At 45.7% G+C, this 21,059-nt stretch overlaps 1 protein-coding gene across 4 annotated transcripts in view; it reads right to left on the bottom strand.

Moving 5' to 3' along the window:
* Positions 1-1,197: 1,197 nt before the first annotated feature.
* The window catches only part of LYPLA2 (lysophospholipase 2), a 25,008-nt gene continuing 5,146 nt past the window's right edge, over positions 1,198-21,059 (bottom strand). For all 4 annotated transcript variants that reach the window (XM_028738881.2, XM_077931958.1, XM_077931957.1 and 1 more), the window contains 9 exons: positions 16,294-16,399; positions 12,575-12,606; positions 11,821-11,886; positions 8,987-9,034; positions 8,068-8,138; positions 6,665-6,738; positions 5,553-5,654; positions 5,155-5,331; positions 1,198-4,234 (listed from right to left, as the gene is read on the bottom strand). In XM_028738881.2, coding sequence (XP_028594714.1) covers positions 4,184-4,234; positions 5,155-5,331; positions 5,553-5,654; positions 6,665-6,738; positions 8,068-8,138; positions 8,987-9,034; positions 11,821-11,886; positions 12,575-12,606; positions 16,294-16,371 — 699 coding nt within the window. In that variant the 5' untranslated portion in view covers positions 16,372-16,399 and the 3' untranslated portion in view covers positions 1,198-4,183. The remainder of the gene's footprint in view (positions 4,235-5,154; positions 5,332-5,552; positions 5,655-6,664; positions 6,739-8,067; positions 8,139-8,986; positions 9,035-11,820; positions 11,887-12,574; positions 12,607-16,293; positions 16,400-21,059) is intronic.

Here is a 21,059-nt window from a genome sequence, read left to right as displayed (position 1 = left end):
TGTCCTCACTTAAGACAGATGCCTACCACACACACCCTGGCGATAGCAAGATCTATTGCAATGAGAATGCTGCCTTGGTTGGGTTACATTTTCCTGTGTGATTAAGGTGGGAGTTCCTGCTCTGCATGTAATGTTCCCATTTCAGTCCCTAAACATCTCCAGCTGAAACAATTATCAAGGAACAGAGATCTTGAAGAGCCAGTGTTAAGCAGAGTAAACAATACTGTCCTCAGGGCCAGCCTAAGAGATCTAGCTGCCAGTGCCAGAAAGACAAAATAATGCATGCACACAGATGCACACCCCGAGTGGCATCTCAGCCTTACTTCAGTGCTGGTGATGGAACAGCATTCTCCACTGCAACTGGTGAAACAGGCGGCCAGCTGAGGGGGTGCAAGGCGGATCACAAGGCACAAGCACACAGCGCTAGCCGACACTTCATTGCTGCTCCCTACCTTTTCAACACCTGCCTAACAGTAGAGCTGGCCCTGACTCAATGAGGAGGAGAAGTTAAGAAAAACCCCTTTCAAACTGAGGGTGTTACATGGGAATAGTATCTCCTACCCAAACCACCCACTCTGCTTCTCTATTACATAAAGCCCTTTTGTACATACAGTATTTGGATTCAGAGCCATTCAGCAGTTAGCCTCGGGAGGCTTTTTTGTGCCACAATAAGGGCTAGAACCTTTTAAAATTTAGTAGACAAAACCATTCTTTTCTAGGGAGTTTGTCTTGTGGGTCACATGTTGCACTCTAGAAATCAAAGATGGTAACTTGCAGTTTGTAGAATTCCAGTGTTGCAATAGGTATTTGGGCCTGGACTGGGAATATCTGTGATCAAATGCTAGTTCACAAATGAAGCCCACAGGTGGCCTTAGGTGAGTTTCTCTTTCCCCTGCTGCTCATCGTGTAGGAAAGTCACCTATAAACACGGGTAGCTAATCTGCAACCCTCCAGATGTTACTGAACTGCAACTTCCATCAGCCCCAGCCAGCATGGCCAATGGTTGGGGGTGATGGGATATGTAGTTCAGCAACATCTGGAGGGTCACATACCAGCCGCCCCTGGCCTATGAGCTATTGCACAGGCTTGTTATTCATCTAAACCAAGAGGCGTACACAGTGCTTTAAACACTTAACGACTGCAGGAGAAACTGACACATCTTGACTACACTGAAGAAACAACAAGGTGAGGCACAGATGGTTGTGTTTGTTTAATCTCAGTGGAACACAAAAATAAAAATGATGTATGGGGAAGACAAAAGGGAAAGGGGGGTTGGGGAAGAGAATTAATTCATGTGCAGGAACATACAGAAGCCACTGTTTTGCTTTGGCTTCCATATTCTTAACACAGTCCCTCCAGAGACACCCAAGACTTGCAGGCCACTTTGACAATTTGCTTTGAGAAGGATCTAGTCAAAATTGGCAGTGGCAACAGCAGCAGAGTCCAGGGCACTTCTCTGTGTAACTCCTATACAGAACAATCCAATTAATGGGCAGAGAAGAGGAGAGAGCTGCAGCAGCAGCCAGGCAGCCACAAGCACAGGAGGAGCATCACCCCTCATGTCTGCTTGCCTACGCTCACTATAGAGAAGGAAGCCAAGGCCTGGTCTGCAGATGGAGCAAAATGCAGAAGGAAAAGGACTGTCACCACAACACTTCCTTGTGAAGGCTGAAGTGGTGGTGGGATAACATGCCTAAATACCCCCTACGTAAAAAAGCAGCATACAACACGCACAAAGGTCCCTGCAGGTAGAAATCCAGCAGATCTGTTTGATGTGTTGCTACTTACAGGGATTTGAGTTTTACGTCAGGGAGCATTCAAGAACAGTGCACACAAACCCCACCTTGCAATTGTGAAGTTGTACAGTCCTCTACTACCTTGGGATTCTACCACTTCATTCTGCTGCATGTCCAAGACCAGCCACAGTCCTCCCAACCACTAGAGTGTCCAAACCCAAAGCAGAATATCGGAGGATTCAAACCCTCCACAGAGCAAGCAAGAGGCAGCTTTGCCATTTAAGCAGTCACTCAAAATGAGTCTAATGCAGATTAGTTTATGAAAGGATTAGTGCTTTCTGCTTCTCTGGTGATTAAAAGAGGCCATACAGAATATTCCGGCCCATTACAAACAAATCTCTCCAACCATTCCTGATGTTTCTGTGAATGTGAGCTGTTCCGGCACCAAGCCATGTAATCTGGCCCTATTTCCAGTGAGATCTGGGAAGCCCCTGCGGCCTGGAGGACGACCCAGCAAGTTGCCAGCTGCTAAAAAGGAAAGTCCCCCAAGTGGGAGGCGTTCCGCTTGGCAGTGAAGGCACTTTGCCTTCTAGAGAAGCCAAGTTTGGCCTTGGCCAAATGATCCCCAAGGCTGGCAAAAAGCAGATTTTGGGGGAAGCAGCGGCTGCTCAGGGCAGAGGAGGAAGCCTTGCACTGAAAGCAGGAAGGGGAGCAACATCTCGTTTGGGGCTGCCATTGTGATGCAAGCTCTAGAAGGGCAGGCCATGTATTCCTACATGGATATGCTGAGATCCCCCTTTGCTGCACATAGCTGTATAAAGCACTGGGAAGTGTAGCAGAGGGAGGGCTGTCCTAGCTTTGGGGGACCCCAAGCCCCTCCCTTGCTGTTGCTGCTACCAACCACCGAGGACCATACAGAGCCAGGGGAAGGAAGTGAGCAGAGAGATCCCTCACAAAGAGCAACACAGTAGGACAATGTGGGAGGCAACATTTAGCCCTTCACACAAAAAGAAGAGGAAAGCTCCTTGAAGAGACATCTTGTCCCTGGCTGTCAGTGCTGGTGTCAGCCCACGCCGGTGGATAATTTGGGTGTGGATGCTGAAGGGGTGATGGTAAGAGAACCTTGGCTGCTCAACAGCACAGCCCCCTGCCAGAAATGAGGATGAGAGCCTTCTGCTTGAGGTGAAAGGGGACAGTTACTGAAATAAAACAGACTAGAGACTTAGGGGAGAGCCTCAAAAAATACGCCAGCCACCAGGGCTAGAAGGGAGAGAGGGGGACCGTGCTTGCCCATTCCACTAACAAGACCAGCAGGGTGGGGAGTGATAAGAGGGAGACTGCACCCCATAGACAAAAAGGCCGCTTGCAGCTACTCGATACAGACTGGATAGGAAGTGGAGGAGTGGTGCTTCTGAGAGCTGCGGTGCCCAAAAGGCTGCAGAGAACTTGCTGCGTGTCTACCTTCTGGACAAACGCTACCCTATCTGTGTAGGTACAAAACAAGATAGACCCAATGGAGGGGACCACAGCAGAGATGACTTTGAAAGAAACAAACAAAGGAATTTTTAAAAGAACATACATTAGAAGCAATTCCTGGTGAGGTGGGGGCCCCTCCACCACATTAACGCCCCAACCGATGGTATCTCCAGCCCAAGCTGGGAGTTGTTAGCACACTGAATGGTGCATGTGGCTGACTGGGGAGGAGCAGCCCCAGGACATGCTTGGAGGATGTACTGCAACCCGTCAGCCAGCCAGACCTTCCTCCTTTCGCCTGGCAGAGTGGATGGGATGGCAGAATAGGGATGGAATGATTGCCTGGGTGGGGCAGTTTACCTGCCTCCCCTGCCCCCAAAAAGCACTGGCAACTCGAGAGGGGGGCCCTGACCCTACCTGCACCTCTAAGGTGGTTCCACCAGGACAGGCTCAGGCTCTGCATCACAGAAAGGGGGGGGGGGCACAGGGACTGTGGGTGGGATTGTTGCAAACCCATCAGGGAGCTCAGATACCTTTGCAGATGCTCCCTGCAAATACTGTAACAGCGCAGAACACAGTCTCGTAATACCTTTGTTTTAAGCCTTTGGCTACCACCCAGTTCATTGCCACAGCAAGCATTTGTGTGGGGTTGGGGAAGGGGGAAGAGATAGCAAAGAAAGGCGGAAATCAGATGACCAAAAATACTAAATTTGCAAGGAGGCAGCCACATGGTTCTCAGCTGTACCTTAAAACCGCTCCGTACCTTCACTCCATGTACAGGAGAGAGAGGGGCAACCCTCCCTATGCACAGGAGGGGGGCGGTGCAGGAGGAAGGGAAAGGCCAGAGAAAGGAAACTGGCTGACGTGGAGGTGGATTGCTGTGGCTCCCCATTTGCAGCTGGGCAGGTCAAGGTTAAAGATCACAGGTGGTGAACTCTGTCTCCTCTCCCTGCAACAGTCTCGAGTAGCTTTGTTTAAATCCTGGGCAGCAGCTTCTCAATGAATTCTTTCACAGCCATCATCTCCTGCACAGAGTAAAAAGAGAAGTAGTGGTTTTTGTTTGTGCGTGTGCTCATTCTCCTCCCTTTCAAAGACATAACAGCCTCAAACAGTTCATGTGCTCCCTTCCGGGAGTGACAAGATTCTCTGCATTGAACTGAGGGTCATAAAACAGAAAAAAATTCAAGAGCTGAAATGAGAACTGAGCTTATCAAGAGTCCGGGGGGGTGGGGTGGAACTGGCCACTTTCCTTGTTATGCTACATGAATTGCTGCCCACACATGTACACTGATTTTCAAGCTTCAAGCAGTCTTTTGGCTGCCACAAGAGGCGGCTGCCAAGCCAGCTCACAGCAATTTATTTCGCTGCTCATATAAAATCAAAAGTCAACTGAAGCAAGTCGAGATTAAACAAAAGTCACAATTAAAGTGTCATGCTGGCACTTGGCTTTATCAGGAGTTTGGGGGTCTGGCCCATGAAAGCTGATGCCACAACCTTTAAGCTTCCACAGGGCACCTGCTATTTTTAGTACTCCAGACTAACACTGTTATCTCTTTTGAATTAATCGGTTAAAAAAAAAATACATATCCAGTTCAAGACAGCTGATTGCAGCAGTACGATATAATTAAGTGGGGATCAAAAAGAGGCTGCCTCAGACCACCAGGTCTGCAAAGCTGCCTTAGGACACTGGAGCATACAAGCCATAATAAGGGCTCATGGCAGAAGGCACTTCAAGGAGTACCTCAAAGGATGCTTTGCTTTTGGATGCCATCCACCGAACCTCTGAAGGTCGAGGCACCAGGCATAGGACCTTCTCAGATACTCCCAGAGTAAGGGCATCTCAACCCTAATATCCTGGCATGCACCCTGGCTGCAACCAAGATATGGCACTCAACTAAGACTAGTTAGTCATCTTAGGAAATGGGTTTACCGGCTGCCAACTAACCTGAGGGCAGGAGCTGTGCATCATTCCTGGGTAGGTTCTGAACTGGACCCTGCTTGGAGTCACAATGCCCTTCAGTTTCTCGGCAGTGAGGGCTCCAAAGCGGACTGGGATCATGGGGTCCATCTCCCCATGGCACTGTAGGATGGGGATGTCTTTGTTCATGCTGTTATTTGCTGCCTGCAGGAGGAAGGGGGGGGGGGGACAGCAGCAGAGGAAGGAACACCAAGCTGTGAACAACCCATTGCACTCTGGGAAATGCAGTACCTGGGCAAGCTAGTTGTGAAGGAACTGCTCTACCAGACAGGCATTTCCCAGTTGAGCAGCCACCCTGGCATGCACCAAGCCCAACCCACAGGGCCCACAGCAACACATTCAAGGGGGAGAGGGGGCTGCAGTACCTGAGGAAAGGTCTTGTGCAGGGGGAGCCAGCAGCTGAGGGCCACAATGCCAGCCAGTTGGTGTGGGCACGTGAGCGCCGTGTAGAGGGACAGCGCGCCACCCTGAAGCGCAACCAAGATTAGAAAGCAGGTCAGAGCTTGCTCCAGAAAAGACCCTCTACCAATGCAAAGGTGCACACAACTCTCATCTACTGCCACCCCTGTGAACAGCCCTCCCCACCCCACCCCTTTGTAGGAGATTTCCTGGTTCTTATGGCACGAATGGTATGGGGGGGACACACAGGTCAGTGGAGGCCACACTCCCAATGCACAGCGTTAGAGAAGAGCCCTCAATGCTTCCTGCCCCACTTAACTGCTTGAGGGGAAAAACAGACCTGGTGCAACCTAAACCTTTCAAAAATATAGAACCAAATTCTGCAACTTGATTATATTCTACCTACACAAATTTCAAAGGCTTCCCTCTCTTTTTTTGCATGCAATGTTCAGCTTGCCAGAAGGAAACAGGGAAGTACAGTGGTACCTCGGGTTATGAACTTAATTCGTTCCAGAGGTCCATTCTTAACCCGAAACCATTCTTAATCTGAGGTGCGCTTTCGCTAATGGGGCCTCCCACTGCCACCACGCGATTTCCGTTCTCATCCTGGGGCAAAGTTCTCAACCTAAGGTACTACTTCTGGGTTAGTGGAGTTTGTAACCCGAGGTACCACTGTAGTAGTTAGGAGGGCAGAAGTTCCACTCCAGAAGTCTAACTCTGTCCCCACACCCATCCTTGGGTTGTAAGGTTTTACCAGACATTGCCCCAAAGCATGTGTTTCCCATGACAATAAGGGTTAGAAATGTGTTTTGAATGGAAAAAAGTGAAAGCATTATGACTCAGGATACCACTTAACTTCAGGACTGTTGGAACAACTGCACACATCCAAGTTGCTGCTCCAGAGGAAGCTATACCTCATCTCCCATGCTCCCCACCCCCCATTAGCAAGGTGGCAGCTGCTAGTTCTCTATGTTCCCCCAGCACCAGTGCTCATGTCCTGTTCCTCATTTCCAACCCCGCCGTCCACACGCCGGCTTGCCGTCCTGAGGATGCAGCCTGCCACACACACACCAGTCACCTGTGAAAAGCCTCCCAGGATGATACGGTTGGCTGGGATCCCATTCTTTATCTCATGTTCGATCACCGCTTTAACTGAAATGCAGAGGGAGAGAGTTCAAGGTGGCATAATATCATAGGCCTTGCATCTCAGGTGCCAAATATGCTGGGTGCACAATAATTACAAAAAGTCTGTTGGCACAGATCTATTTCACAAAGCTTCCTCTGCTTCAAAATGTCACGTTTTTAAAAGGAGTGTGATGTTCTTTCTGACAAGGCCTCCGGTGGCAGAGATCAAGGGAAAAGGAGTAGAGTTTGAAAAGTGTGTGTGTGGGGGGGAGCATAGAACAATCAACATTTGCATTGGGCTCAGCTCTCCCTCATGAAAAGTGATGCCACAAAATACATGCTAGTCTTTTAAGATGCCAGAGGACTCTTGGTTTTGCTGCAGTGGACCAACATGGCTGTTTCTCTGGAATCTGAAGCTTGCCCAAGACCTCTTCAGTGAATTCACAATTCACAGCCTTCACCACTATGTCACACCAGCTTTGGAGAGAGTTGGTGTGAGATTGCTAAAACCCAGAAACCACTCTTCTTTGGTGTTGAAATGTTTAAAAAAGCAGACAGTGCTAAGATGCCACACATTTGCAAATCAGGAATCTGCCTTGAGAGCACACATTCCCACTCTCTGGGTCTTTCCTGCTGGAGTGATTCATCTCCTCTTCTTCTCCTGCCAACATCAACAATTTGGGAATGGCTGCAAATCAGTGGTGGAGCATTTGCTTTGCATGCAGAAGATCCTAGATTCAATCCCCAGAATCTGGGTAGGGCTGGACAGACCCTTGTCAAAAAGCTGCCCATCAGCATTAGCAGCACCCAGCCAAGGGTCTGACTAGGTAAGGTAATTTCCCATGTTGCTAGCCAAGGATCTGTTATACAGACCAATGCAAACCATGGTTACTACAACCAGCTTTCCTCATAACCATGGTTTCCATTTGTTTCGGATAGGAACTATGGCTTGCAACCACTGCACCTGCAACACAAAACTAGTTAAAATTGGAAAGGGCAGGCAGGGGTAAAATCTTCTTGGAGAAGGGATAAATATGGTGTGGGAGTGGAGAATGGCTTAAGATATGCAAAACATTGTCTACAGGATGCCTCTCTTACATTTGCACTAGGAGGAAGTGTTTTAAAATGAGCCTTCCATGCATTCAGAATGTAAACATCCCAAACCGCTTCACTCACTTTACTTTTTGCAAGAATTAGGAAGTGGGCCTTTTTGAACAGGGAATGTAAAAAAGGGCAGAGGCTCTTTATGACAGAACCCAAGTCTCTCTCTTTCTCTCTGGCTTTCAAATGTTGTCAGTTACAATTTGGAGAAATGTAGACCAGCTTTAACACTACCCCTGGGCAAACTTTTCTTACGGTTCTCAGCAGCTTTTTTAATTCCAGTTTCATCTTCAGGTGCATCAGGACTCAGGCCCATCAAATCAAACCTGGAAGAAAAAAATGCAAGTTAGCCCCTGTTCTCTGGTCCACCAGCAGCCTACATGAGGCTGGCTAAGCAAGCACATTATATGACTATATAGTGTCCTGGCAGCTTGGCTGTGCCATTCCAAAATCTTCTGTATGAAAGAATTAAAGTGATTAAGGGAGGACTCTGCTGGGAAGCTGGAGAGGTTTCTACCCGACAGACTATCTGCTGGCTGCAGACATGCACCAATTCAGAGACCTTCTTTCCACCAGGTCTTAAAAGGCAGCAAGCCTGCCTATGCTCCCCTGCTGTATTGTGAATATACATTAATGCCCATTGCCCAGAAAAGTAACCAGAGACACAGGAAAAGTTTGTAGAAAAATCTAGAAGTGAAACCTGTGGGTGTTGAAACAATATACATTTCTTAAAAGACTGTTAAAGGGCTGTGGATGAGAACCCTAGGCAAGGCAAGTTACCTGGTAGGCAGTACCCCTCGACCTCATGGCCCAAATGTCTTATTTAAAGACGCACTCTTCATCCTCTACAATGTTTGAACCCCAGCCTTATAGGAGTAGTCATGGTGTGCCCCCTGCAAATCATGCACCAACCTGCCCTAGCCAAAAAGCATCGGCCAGCTTCCTCAGGTCCACTAAACCTTTGCACACAGCTGCTGCCTTTAATTTCCCCCCTCCCATCAGCCTCTCATCTGTATCATTCCCCATCACTCCTGGTGACTGCCACAAGCCCAGTTTCGGCTGCCATATTTCCTTATGATGTCATGTAGGCCAGAAAAAGAAGTGCCTGGGAGGCAGCAGGCCGGTGCACGTCGCTTATCTGTCAGCAATTAAATTAACATTGTTTTATACTAACCAGGATGGCATGACCATCTTCATGTTGAGGGTGACAGGGATCCTAGGCCTGCAAGCATATGAGAGGGTGGGGGGGGGAGAGAGAAAGAAAGAGAGAGAGAGAAGCAGGCAATTATGCTCCAGTAGCAAGAGACAACAGGACATGAGGCTCCTCACAAACCTAAGAAACCTCAACTCATCCAGACATAGCGGAGTTTGCAAAAACCTGCAAAGGCTGCACATTCTATCAAATCCTCAACTTGTACAATGTGACTCCAAAAGGTATGAGATAAACGCAACTGAGTTCCAGCTACAGAACTGCTAGCTGTTTTCCCCCAAGTACCCAACCTCAGGGTCTGCCCAGGTAGGGTTAGCTTTGCAAAGAAGCAGGTGACAAAGATCCTTACATATGCGCACACACACACAGCCTGCTCTGCTTGCTCTTACTTCCTTTCTAAGAAATACACACAGTCCCTCCTGGATCAGGCAGCGTTTGGTGTGGTTGCCAAGCAGCCCACCCTGGGACCTGGACATTTGGGGACTGACTTGAGCATGAGCTAGGTGCTTTGGCTAGAGTTGCTGAGGAAGCAGCAGCTATCTCCTTTGGGCTGAAAGGCTCACGAGCCTGCACTCACCACAGTGGGCACAGGGCTTGGCGTGTCTGCCTGTTGCTACCAACAAAAGAGCCGGACTAAAGTAGGAGCAGTCTGCAAGTCGCTCCATTTTGTCTTAAATCTGACCCAGGTGGCGTCGCAAAAACAGACACGGCTGCTTTGCAAGGTAAGCGGGGTGGGGGTGGGGGGAGATATTGCAGGCTGAAGGCAGAACTGCGTGGCTCTTCCCAGTGTTTTGACAGAAAGAATGTAGGTGAAGGCAAACATCAGCTCTTTTGGAGCCTATTTTACTCATCCTGCCATTACCACTGCAAGTCCAGGTTCAAAGAGGTGCCTAGGAAGGGAAACTGATGCCTGTTTATCATCTTGTATGGCACCCAGACCCACCACTTTAGCCCCACCCCAGCTGATGCATCCCCACCTTGCTTGTCAACATGCTGTTTGTGGCAAACCTAAAGATTTCCCAGTGTAAGGGGGGGGCACGATGGTCCAGTTGTGGGGTATGATTATCTGTCCATGTTCCACCTGGGAGCTGCTGGGGGTGGGGACTTGGTGAAGGGAAAACCAGGTCAAACAGACTCTCAAGTTTTGTAACAAGGGCAAAATTATTTGTGAGCCCCTCTTAGTATGTGCTTGGCAGATACTATGTTTGTCCAAAGCAAGCAAACTCGTGCTAAGGGCTGAGGTGAAGAGGCAGTGTGCTTTGTGCCTCAAAGATCTTGGGCTAATTTACTGAAGGCTTTTTGAAATAAGCACCTCTGCTGTGTGGTGTAGAATACCCTGAATGGCTGGCACTGGATAATCCATGCATGTTATAGGGAGCTGGAGCTTAGGGAGTTCAGGCAGAGTGCTGGGTTGGCTAGCAAGCTCTACTGAGCTCCTTCCAGCCACTGTCATAGAGGCAGTAATGTTTTTGAGTACCAGTTGCTGGAAAGTGCAGGAGGGAAGAGCGCTTGCAGGCTCCCCAGAGACAACAGTTTGGCCATTGTGAGAACAGGATGCTGGATCAGATGCATCATTGGCTTGATCCAGCAGGATCATCTTATGTTCCTCAGATTGGAATATCAGATGATTAAGGCTGACATCCTCGTGGAGAAATGGTGGCTTCTGTTAATGTTGGTCGGTCAAGAAGTTTGCACTAACTGACCTCCAGGTGTTCAACCTGGTTTGGTCAAAAGTCAACATCATGTTGATGTCTATTTTTCAGATTGGGTCACCACTATGATATTAATGTACTAACCTCAATCTGTAATATTTAATATGGCTGTTTTACCATAAACACCAAATTATTGTTTTTTGTTGTGATGTTCGTGCAATTGTAGTATTTTACACTTTAAAATCTTCAAAAAAATTGATTGAAAAAGATTAGAATATCAGGGATAACACAATGATTGGTGGGGATGGGTTTTTTTGTGTGTGTTTTTTTGCAAGGGCAGAATCTTAAGCGGGCAGCAAAAACTTAAGCCATAGTCCCTAAAAAGCTATAGGTTAAGTGCTATTCTCACTTTGAGACAGCCAGAGCTGGCTTGATCCAAAAAGAAAGAGAACTGGGATGCAGCTGAGATTCTGCCTTAGCACATACATATATTTCTATTTTAAAAAGGGAAAAGTGGACGCAGGCAGGAAAAACATCACAGCCCAATTCCACTAATGGAATATATATTGTATTGTGCTTAAGGAAGCGAAGTCTCTGGCACTGGTGCAATGATGCACATAAGAGGAGCTCTGCTGGATCAGATCAAAGGGCTACCTACTCTAGCACGCTGCTCCCTACAGTAACCAACCAGAAGCCCAGAGAAGCTCACAAAAATGCCGTAAGGCAACAACCTTATCCTGCCTCTCAACCTACAAGGTACCAAATTACATGAGAGCAAAGCTGTCAGAATGCCTGCAAACTAGATTCCATGGGTGAAGAGAATGTTTCCAGTTTAGCTAGGATTAAAACCACACACAGGCCTTAAGGGAACCTGTGTTCCGCACCTCCTCCCCATTGTTGGACTTTGGTTCCCATTAGCCCAGTTACCATGGCCATTGGTGAGGGATGATGAGATTGTGCTGGCTGGGGCTAATGGGAGCTGCAGTCCAGAATGACTGAAGGGCACTAGGCTGGGGATGGTGAGTGTATTTTCTGAGTTTGTAAGGGAAACCAGACTGATAAGGGGAACACACACCCCAAGCAGAGGCCTGTTTCCTGAAACATATGCGAGCCTTAATTGTAACCCAGGGCAGAGGCAACACTTACGCGTGAGGGCAGATGTATTTCACATAAGGAAGCCGGATGGAGGACAGGGCCTCAGCCCAGCTGTGCCTGAAGTAGGGAAGGCAGAAAGAACATAGATCAGAACTTGCACTGCACAGCAGACAAACTAAAATGGAGAAGCAAGCATTTTCCACTGCCTGTCTCCCCCGCCAAAAGCCATTCTACTGGAAAGCTATGGTGGGACATTTTCATAGCTGCCAACTGTGGTAAGAAGCATTTATGCATAAAGACTCAAGTAAATTTAAATACCCTGTATGAGTAACTGCAATCCAGTAAAGTCGGTAAGGCCTCCTCCACCTGGTGCAGAATCCCACCAGGAGAGCTCAGCAGTCAGTCCACGCAGACCAGCATTCCCCAGCCTGGTGCCTTTCAGATGTCTTGGACTATAATGTCCATCATCCCTGACCAATGGCCATGCTGGAATGGGCTGATGGGAGCAGCAGTCCAAGGTTTTTGGAAGGCACCAGGTTGGAGGCTTGTGTAGACATACTGAGCTAGATAAACCAATAATCTGATTTGGTAGAAGGCATTTTCCTATGTGAAAATGTGTTCTGGATTGATAAATTATTGCTTTTGTCCCAACATCTCCTCATTCCAATCCTGCCGCTGGCTAGAATATTAACATTCAACATTTCCCAACTAGAAACAGGAGCTCTTTTGGGTCCAGGCTGCTGGAACAAAGAAGGTTTCCCCCTTCCCTTCTTGCCTCAGTTACTAACACAACCCAAACACTCACCCTGTGTCTCCAAGCCCATGTAAAAAAATGACCTGTGAAATCAAGCAGAAAATAACACATTAGGCAGCACAACAAGTGCAAAAGTGCTACCAAAGCACATCAGGAGCATCCTGTGAGACCAATTAGTTGCCAAAAAAAAGTGCAGCAGTGAATTATGCTAAAGGGGAAAAGCAGGAAGGACCCAACCTAAAGGGAGGAGGAGAGGCTGGGAACGAAGAGCCTACACATCACCATGTGTGTGCCCCAGCTGTAATAAGAGAAGATGCCTCAACCACACCCCAGGTCACTGAAAAGGGACTGCTAACACATCATGTACACATCTGCACCTGGAAGACAGAGGCAAACACAAGACGTAAGCTGAGCCATGCAGAGAGGCCCATCATCTAGCATTCCTAAACCTAGGAATCTAGGAACCTAGGATTCCTAAACCATCATCTAGGATTCCTAAACCTAGGCACTGTGATAAGCTCACCCCATACATGCCCACTTGACTGCTTAGATCTCCAGAACCAGCACTCTACAAATGCCACAAAACATGCATTCCACACTTGTGAGAAATCCATCCTTTAGTGTGGCAGAACTTTGGACTTCCCTGCCCACTTACAGTAGAAGGCACCTACTGTAATACTTTCAGTGCCTGCTAAAAATTTGTTCATTTCTTCAAGCCTACTCAGGCATGTAGTTGCAATTTGTGTTTTTAAATTTACTTATCTTCTTTTGTATTTTGAACTTTTTGATGTAACTTTTTAAATGTTTGCTTTTGCTGGTAGTTTTAAAGGAATATTATAGATTGTTTGTAAACCACTTAGAAGTCTTTTGTTTGAGTAACCATTATATAAATGTTGTTTAAAAAATATGCCCCACCCCCAATAACTTCTGGGTCAAGGTTACTGCTTTCTGTGAATTAATCCGACAGGCTGCTACCACCTCCTCTCCTAAACCTTGCCTATTTCAAGCATTTAATATTTCACCTCAAAGAAAGGAGAAGCTTTCGCAGGATCACAATATCTGGTTTCCTGAGAATCTCCATTTTCACAAAGATGATGTTTCTAGCCTTTATGGCTTTGAGGCCAAGTGGGTATGATCGGCAAAGTCTCAAAAACCATAGAGGTGACCCAGTCTGGTTTCTAGTGGTTGAGGCTTCTGAGCCTTGCATAACTCCTCTGCCCCCTCTGCATAATACCGTATTTTTCCATCTGTAAGATGCCGTCATGTATAAGAAGCCCCCTATTTTTGGGACGCATATTTAAGAAAATGGGGGGTGGGAAGAGATTTATCTGTATATAAGATGCCCCCTAATTTTTGACATTTGGGGGGGGACCTAGTCTTGTACATGGAAAAATACGGTATATTTATTTGCTGAGAATGGAAACAGTAGAAGTTGTGCAGTAAATTATGTATAATAAAGAAATATTGCACAAATTTGCAAAAAATTATACAGGTTTAAGAATTCAGCATTTCTTGCTGAAGAACAGGGCTATTTATCTTAGCACTGAGAATCACAGTGATCTAAAGGTCCTATTTAAAAGGCAGGCTCTCCATGCAACGGAATCTGGCCTTTCGAAAATTCACACAGAAATGCTGGTGCACAGCTTCTTGCACCCCTCTGTTATCAATGTTATTCTTGACCAGCAGCCCAGATAGAGGAAACCAAACACCCCCTAGCAGAGCTGGGTGTGCTTTGCTTCCCCATTTCTGTTGGCAACCACAAGTTCCAGCCTTCTTGAAGAAAAACAGAGTTGTTCATTAGAAAGGTCAGGGAAGTTAGCAATTCCAGTCCAGGTGAGAGGGTTAAAAAGCTTCCATCAACCAGCTCCATGGCTACATCTCTGCAGCAGGTTACCACACTGCTAAACCCAGCAGTATTTTGGCAGTGACAGATCCACTTGCGGGCAGACAGGCCTGTTCGCACCATCAGTTACCTCAGTCATGTCTCCTGAGCAGCTTCAATCTCTGTTCACAAGCCAAGACTGTTCACAAGCCAAGTTAACTGAGGAGGCATACTCCGAATATTTACACCTGAGTATTCACATCCACTCCTCATGTGTCAGACCACCAGAGACCCTCGCAGAGAGGTTAGTGCAAACTAACTTCTCGTGAATGTCTTCACAGGATTTACCCAATGGAAAGCTAGAGACTTGTAAAGCTTTGCTTCTGTTGCAGATCTTGATATATGGTTTGGCTGCTTATGAGCTCTGAAAAACATGGCTTTCATTTCTAGCGGAAGAGGAAGTTCCTAGCCATTATCACTGTGGTCTTTGGGAGAGGAAATTGTACAGTTTCCTTTCCCTTCCTGTGGTTCCAAATGGTTATGCCAGAAAACCTATTACTGTCCTAGTTCCATCTTTCATTTAAAACATCCATTCTTCTCTCTTATGTCTAACCCTCACCAAAACGGCTACAAATTCTACAAACACCTCTGCCTACCCCATCTCAATCAGCAGACATTACAACGAAACTCTCAATCCCACAGAGTTCTTGACAATCCGAGGGTTGTTTCACAGATTTAACCCCCCACCCCACCCCACGGAACTTGGGTGCAAAGGGGAGTTGGCTCTTTGAGAATTTAATCTCACTCCTTCCCACAGTTCTGAAACATTTAACACCCTACTCCAAATCTTCATATCCCATCAACCTTTCTCTCTGCCCTTTAAAAAGGAAACAGAGCCACAATTACACCTGCAAATTAATCAAGAGTCATTTGCTTAATAGAACAAGAAGATGGGCTTTACAAAGTAATATTTGCTGAATTCCAGAATGCAATAATTTCTGTTGGCCAGAATGTGGCAAAATTTAGCATCTTTTGTCTGTTGGGCACATATGTTCGGAAAAGCTCAGTTACTAGTCCTCAGGAATGCAGAAAACAAACTTTTTTTAAAAAAAAAAGTGTTCTGGGGGTTGGCAGAACTAGCCAGTGGTCAGAAGGGAGCACTCCCGGTGTCTCCTTGCCTCCTGATCACTCACAGCCAAGCCCCTGGAGACCACTCATCTCTCTACTCTCACAGCACTGAGGAGACCAAATACGGAAAAAGAATTATATACAAATAAGCTGATCTAGGCAAAATGTGTTTGATTTATGTAATGTGTTCTCCTTGCAGAATTTAGATCTTTGTGAAGGGGAGGGCATGGTTCACACAGATAGGCAGGAAATAAAACTGCAAGGTACATCTGATGGTGCAAATGCAGGCAGAGCCAGCAACAAGGGCGAGGATTATAGGAGCTCGGGAGCCTGGTGGGTGTCAGTGTCATTTCTGCAGAAGCGCCTGGCCATGATGGTTGACCACAGCAGCCCCCCATTTGCATTAAGGGGGTGGTAGAAAGCAAGCATTGGCTATTATTTCCTTGTTAGTGCAAGAGTAGTAGCGTCGAGGCCAACACAATTTGATACAGCTGGGCTAATTACCTGCCAGAGGCAGCGGTGGTGTTTTGCGCAGGTCCTACACAAACAACATTGTGCTGTTTACTGGAAAGGAACGAAATCATGCTGATCTCTTCCCGCAACCCTCCCCTCACCAAAGTTTCTCTCTGCACAATTCCTCTGCCACCACCCCCACCACCCCTTTCTCTCAAACAGCTTCTGAGTTAAAGGGAGGGCAGCCCCTTGACATTAGCAGCAACCAAGAGGAGGGGGGTGGAGGAAAGAAATCCAGTTAATTCCCCTAATCTTTCTGGATCCCGACAGATGGCAAGCCAAGGAGAGAGACAGAGAAAGCCCTTACCGCTGCAGTCTCCCGCTCTGCCCCTGAAATGGTCACGGCATCGGCGAGGAGGGGGACAGACATGTTGTTACCGCACATACACCAATAGAGGTTTCACAGCTCACGCCTGAAAGACACAGAGATAGAGAAACACATACACATTTATTATATGCATAGCACTTTTAATTTAAGAGCCGCTCTGCAATGCTTAATCTTGTTGGACCTTACAACTATGCGAAGAGCTAGGTCACTTTTATAACCAGGCAGGGTACAGAATCAAAAGGGGTGTGAAAGCCTCTCTTCAAATGTGTGCATGATGTACAAGTTCTCATTCTGAAGCCCATCAGGTTTCATCTCTTTCCCTGTCTTACATAAGAGCTAGAAGCTTGCTCCTGGATTAAAAATGAAAACCAAGATTTTCAGAGCAAAGGTTGCAACCCAGAAACCTTGGGCTTCAGACCAGCACCCAAGACCAAAAGCCACAAACAACTAGCTCTCAAGGTGGAATATCCACCTGGAAAACCTGGATCAGCTAGTTCCAGCAGTTGACAGTGGCAAAGAGAATATTCCATCTCTAGGCAAAGCAAAAATCCAGTCTGGTTTCCAAGGAGACTTTACATTTGCTTAAAAAGTTCATCTGGGGAAGTTTCCGGTAGATATGAACTAACAAAAAGAAGGTTGCATACAGGCCAGGTGCAAAAAGACTAACATACACAACGTTTAAAAGCCTTGAATACTTTAAACTCCAACCTATCTCAGGCCATGGATCTCTTCTTTAGACCATTATTTAATATAAAATGTGAAACACAAAGAGCTGCCTGAAATGTGACCTACAAACATTCCTCTGAAGGACACATGCGAGGATTCAGATTATTAATACCTCTGAAAACATTTCTGTACCCTTTTATAGTTGTCCTCTAGGAGACCCACGTCAATGAATTATAGAGTTGAGGTCTGTAACAGATTATCTAGTCAACAAAATCCTATCCTATACTGAAACAACCATGAGGGTTTGTCCCCTAGTATTTAATCACAAGGTACTTTTCCACAAATTAAGTATGAACCCGTTTAATGTAGAAATATAAGAATAAGAAGTGCTACATTCATAAAAGGCAAAATTCAAAACCAGGATGCAACTAGAGGAATATACCGTAGGCACAAAATAATATGTATATGTGTGTGTGAACACATTTCGAACAGGCTAAGAATTGGCTACCACATGGTAGCTGAGCTCCCACTCTGTATTTCCCAACTCTGAGGGTTTTCAAAGCAACCAAGACTTGTTTTTCAAATGCTGCTTATCTGTTATATTCAGTGATATGGTTTGATAAGGGTTCCCTGTAACATCCTGCCAAAGGCCTTGGGAGGCACAGCTTAAGGAGAGAGTGGGAGTCAGTGGCTTTTACAAAACTGCAGCATAAAGACCCTGATATTAAGCCTGGGATTTCTCATCCCAGCAAACCCCTCCTGCAACCAAAAAGCTGAAGGTTTAAAAGTAGTTTTTGTTACTTCAATGCCACCAGTAAAGGACAAGGCTATTTATATAACCACTGATAACAGTGCAGGGGCATAAAGATTCAAGAGTCTGTGCTGCCTCGGCTGCTACTGGAGATGTACTGATGCAGCCAAAACCATGAAAAACAAGAGCTATGCCCGATGGCTGCCCACTTGGGTGTAACTATGACCACAAAAGCAAGGAAGGTATCAAGCCATTGCCACACTGCCAGTACATCTGGAAGCCTATTATTAACCTAATCACGCAGTGCAAATCATCATACTACAGTGGTACCTCAGGTTACATAAGCTTTAGGTTACATACACTTCAGGTTACAGACTCCACTAACCCAGAAATAGTGCTTCAGGTTAACAACTTTGCTTCAGGATGAGAACAGAAATCGTGCTCCGGCAGCGCAGCAGCAGCAGGAGGCCCCATTAGCTAAAGTGGTGCTTCAGGTTATGAACAGTTTCAGGTTAAGAATGGACCTCCGGAACGAATTAAGTACTTAACCCGAGGTACCACTGTATAACTCAATTGCCACCAGATCACCTAAAAGCCCACATCAGTGTTACAGCCAAAAGCAACAGCAAGTTGAATGCTATGGTTACCCACAAAAGCTTAGAGCAGAGGCTAAGAATACAATCCAGAATCTGATCTTCTATTTAAAATAAACACCAAGTTTCTAGCCTCCTGTGACTGTAGCTATGCAAAGAAACTTGCCCAAAAAAGATTAGGAAGGAAGCTGGAATGAGAATTCCAAAAGGTCAGGACAATCACTAATTACTGCACTTATCAGCCACACTCCAGTTTCTTAGCCCATGCTCCCTTGTCTTTGTTGTGAGCCCATCCCTTGCTTTCCTGAAATTAACACAAACAACAGAGATGTTCCCCATCAACAACACCAAACACCCATACCCACCCACCCACCCAATGGCAGCTCAGCAGACACTGGCCCATGGCAGGACATATTTAGTGGTGGTCCCCTGTTTGTGGAATGCTCTCCCTAGTGAGGTACATCTGTCTCCATCATTATTAATTTTCAGGAGGAATACTAGAACATTCCTTGTTTACCCAGGCATTTGGTGGCATGAACACTGCTCTTGGCAACCCTGAGATCACTGGAATGAATGAATGGTTTTAACTGTAACTTTTAGAATGCTTAAACTGTAACTGCTCTTAGAAGGTTTTAACTGTTTTAGAAGGGTTTTGTTTTTTAAACTGTAGATCTGTTTGCCACCCTGGGAGGGATATAAATTCAAATAACAACAACAACAACAACAACAACAACAACAACAATAAATGTATCCCACTTGAAGGATTTTGGCTATTAAAGCACAGAATCTTTAGAGGTCCAGCTCAAGCGGTCTTCCATCTCTATTGCAATAGGGTACCAGTTGCTTGAATAACATGAAGCAGCTAGCTCTGCTTGTTTCCCCCCCTCATCAAACAACTGTTATTTGATTATGTCACAGTGTGGTGTGGACAGGGCGGTATGGAGAGGGGTCCACAGTTATCTTTGTGAAGGGAGGATGAGAGAGAAAGGTGGACCAGATGACCCTCAAATCATTCACACCCTGATTCAAGTCCTGAGCATCCTCACCAAGCTAGATATCAACAATACATAGGAAGCAAGTCTTCTTCGCATTGCTATATTTCCTGCACCTTATTTCTTATCTGGATGAAGCTGATCTTTCATAGGTCCATCAGTTTTTTACCTCCCCACTGAAAATGCCATCTTGAGCTATTCCTGCAATCAAGTTGAATGGTTCAGATAAGGCCATTTGCCAAGAGTCCAGACACAGACTGATCCACTGCATTCTGCACATGAATGCTTGAACAGTAACCTGCCCACAATTTTTTCCTTGAAGGAAATTAATAACAACAACAACAACAACAATAATAATAATAATAATAATAATAATAATAATAATAATAATAATACAAAATACAATAAAATAGCTTCTACAAAAAATACAAATCAAGTATTTAGACTACAGAGTTCTCTCTTCTTAGCCCTTACCACCCACAGAGGACAACTAAGCACCCTGGGAGACAGACATTTCCCTATCTCTCACCCAGGGTTCTCCATCCACCATCTACCACTCCCATAAGTATACAATCTCTGGACCTTAATAAAGGCCCCAGACATAAGACTCCAAAGAAAGAAGAAAAACAAAAGAGAGAAACAAAAAGAGAAAGGAACAATAAGAAGAGAGAAGGGTGGGGGAGACAAAAGAAGAAACATTAGAGAAAGATACAAAAAGAAAACTTCTGATTTTTCACCCGCAGGTTACATAAAAAAGGGAAAAAGGATTATTTCAAACATTCAGTCCACGCTAACATCCATCTTCTCCACTTTCTGTTAAACAATATTTCTTTTTTGTCAAAGGTGCCTCTTTTTCTCATGAAAACTCCAAGATTGGTTCTCTAATTGTTATTGCTATTGATAAATGTCAACCATATTTTTTCTTTTGCCATTACCCCCATTAATTCCCATCACCATTACTCCATATTGAGTGATAGTAAATTCTTCTGCCCATGCCCATTTTCATTTTTTCCAGTCTTTTTCCACAGAGAATACCATAACTTTAGCAGCATAATTTTCTTAATTCACTTCAGACTGTATGCAGAATACTTTCTCTCTACTAGAACTGAAGCAAGGCTAGGACTGAAGTTTTCTCAAAGTTTTTTTCGCCCCTCAACTTCATCAATACCATATCCAGATAATTTTGAATAATAATAATAATTTATACTTCGCCCATCTGGCTGAGTTTCCCCAGCCACTCTGGGCAGCTTCCAATCAAGTGTTAAAAACAATACAGCATTAAATATTGAAAACTTAAGATAGCCGCTTATTTCCTTCACATCTGAAGGGCGCCACTACCGAGAAGGCCCTCTGTCGGGTTCCCTGTAACCTCACTTTTATTTTCTCCTTCTCATCCAAATCAAGGAATGGAAGTCATTTCCACTTCAGCATCACCATCTGCTTAACTATTTCATGATCCAGTCCTCCCAACTTTTCATCAATTTAGTCTGAAGCCTCTGAGTATTCCCCTTCTCCATTTTCTCCATTAATCTCTGATCCGATCATTTGAAATTATTCAGTCATCAACTGTTGAACTACACCAACAGTCACTGGAAGATCCAAAAGTGCCTTTACCATAATGGACGCTTTTGATGTTCTGGATATTATTAGAACTCAGTCTAGCTTAATATTTCCACCTTAAAATTACAGCTGCAACGTGTCTCATCTCATATTAACTTCTAACCCACAGCTGGCAATGGCCAC

The sequence above is a fragment of the Podarcis muralis genome, chromosome 7 (assembly GCF_964188315.1).
Source record: "Podarcis muralis chromosome 7, rPodMur119.hap1.1, whole genome shotgun sequence".
Taxonomy (NCBI): Eukaryota; Metazoa; Chordata; class Lepidosauria; order Squamata; family Lacertidae; genus Podarcis; species Podarcis muralis.
This window is presented reverse-complemented; position numbering and strand designations above follow the sequence as displayed.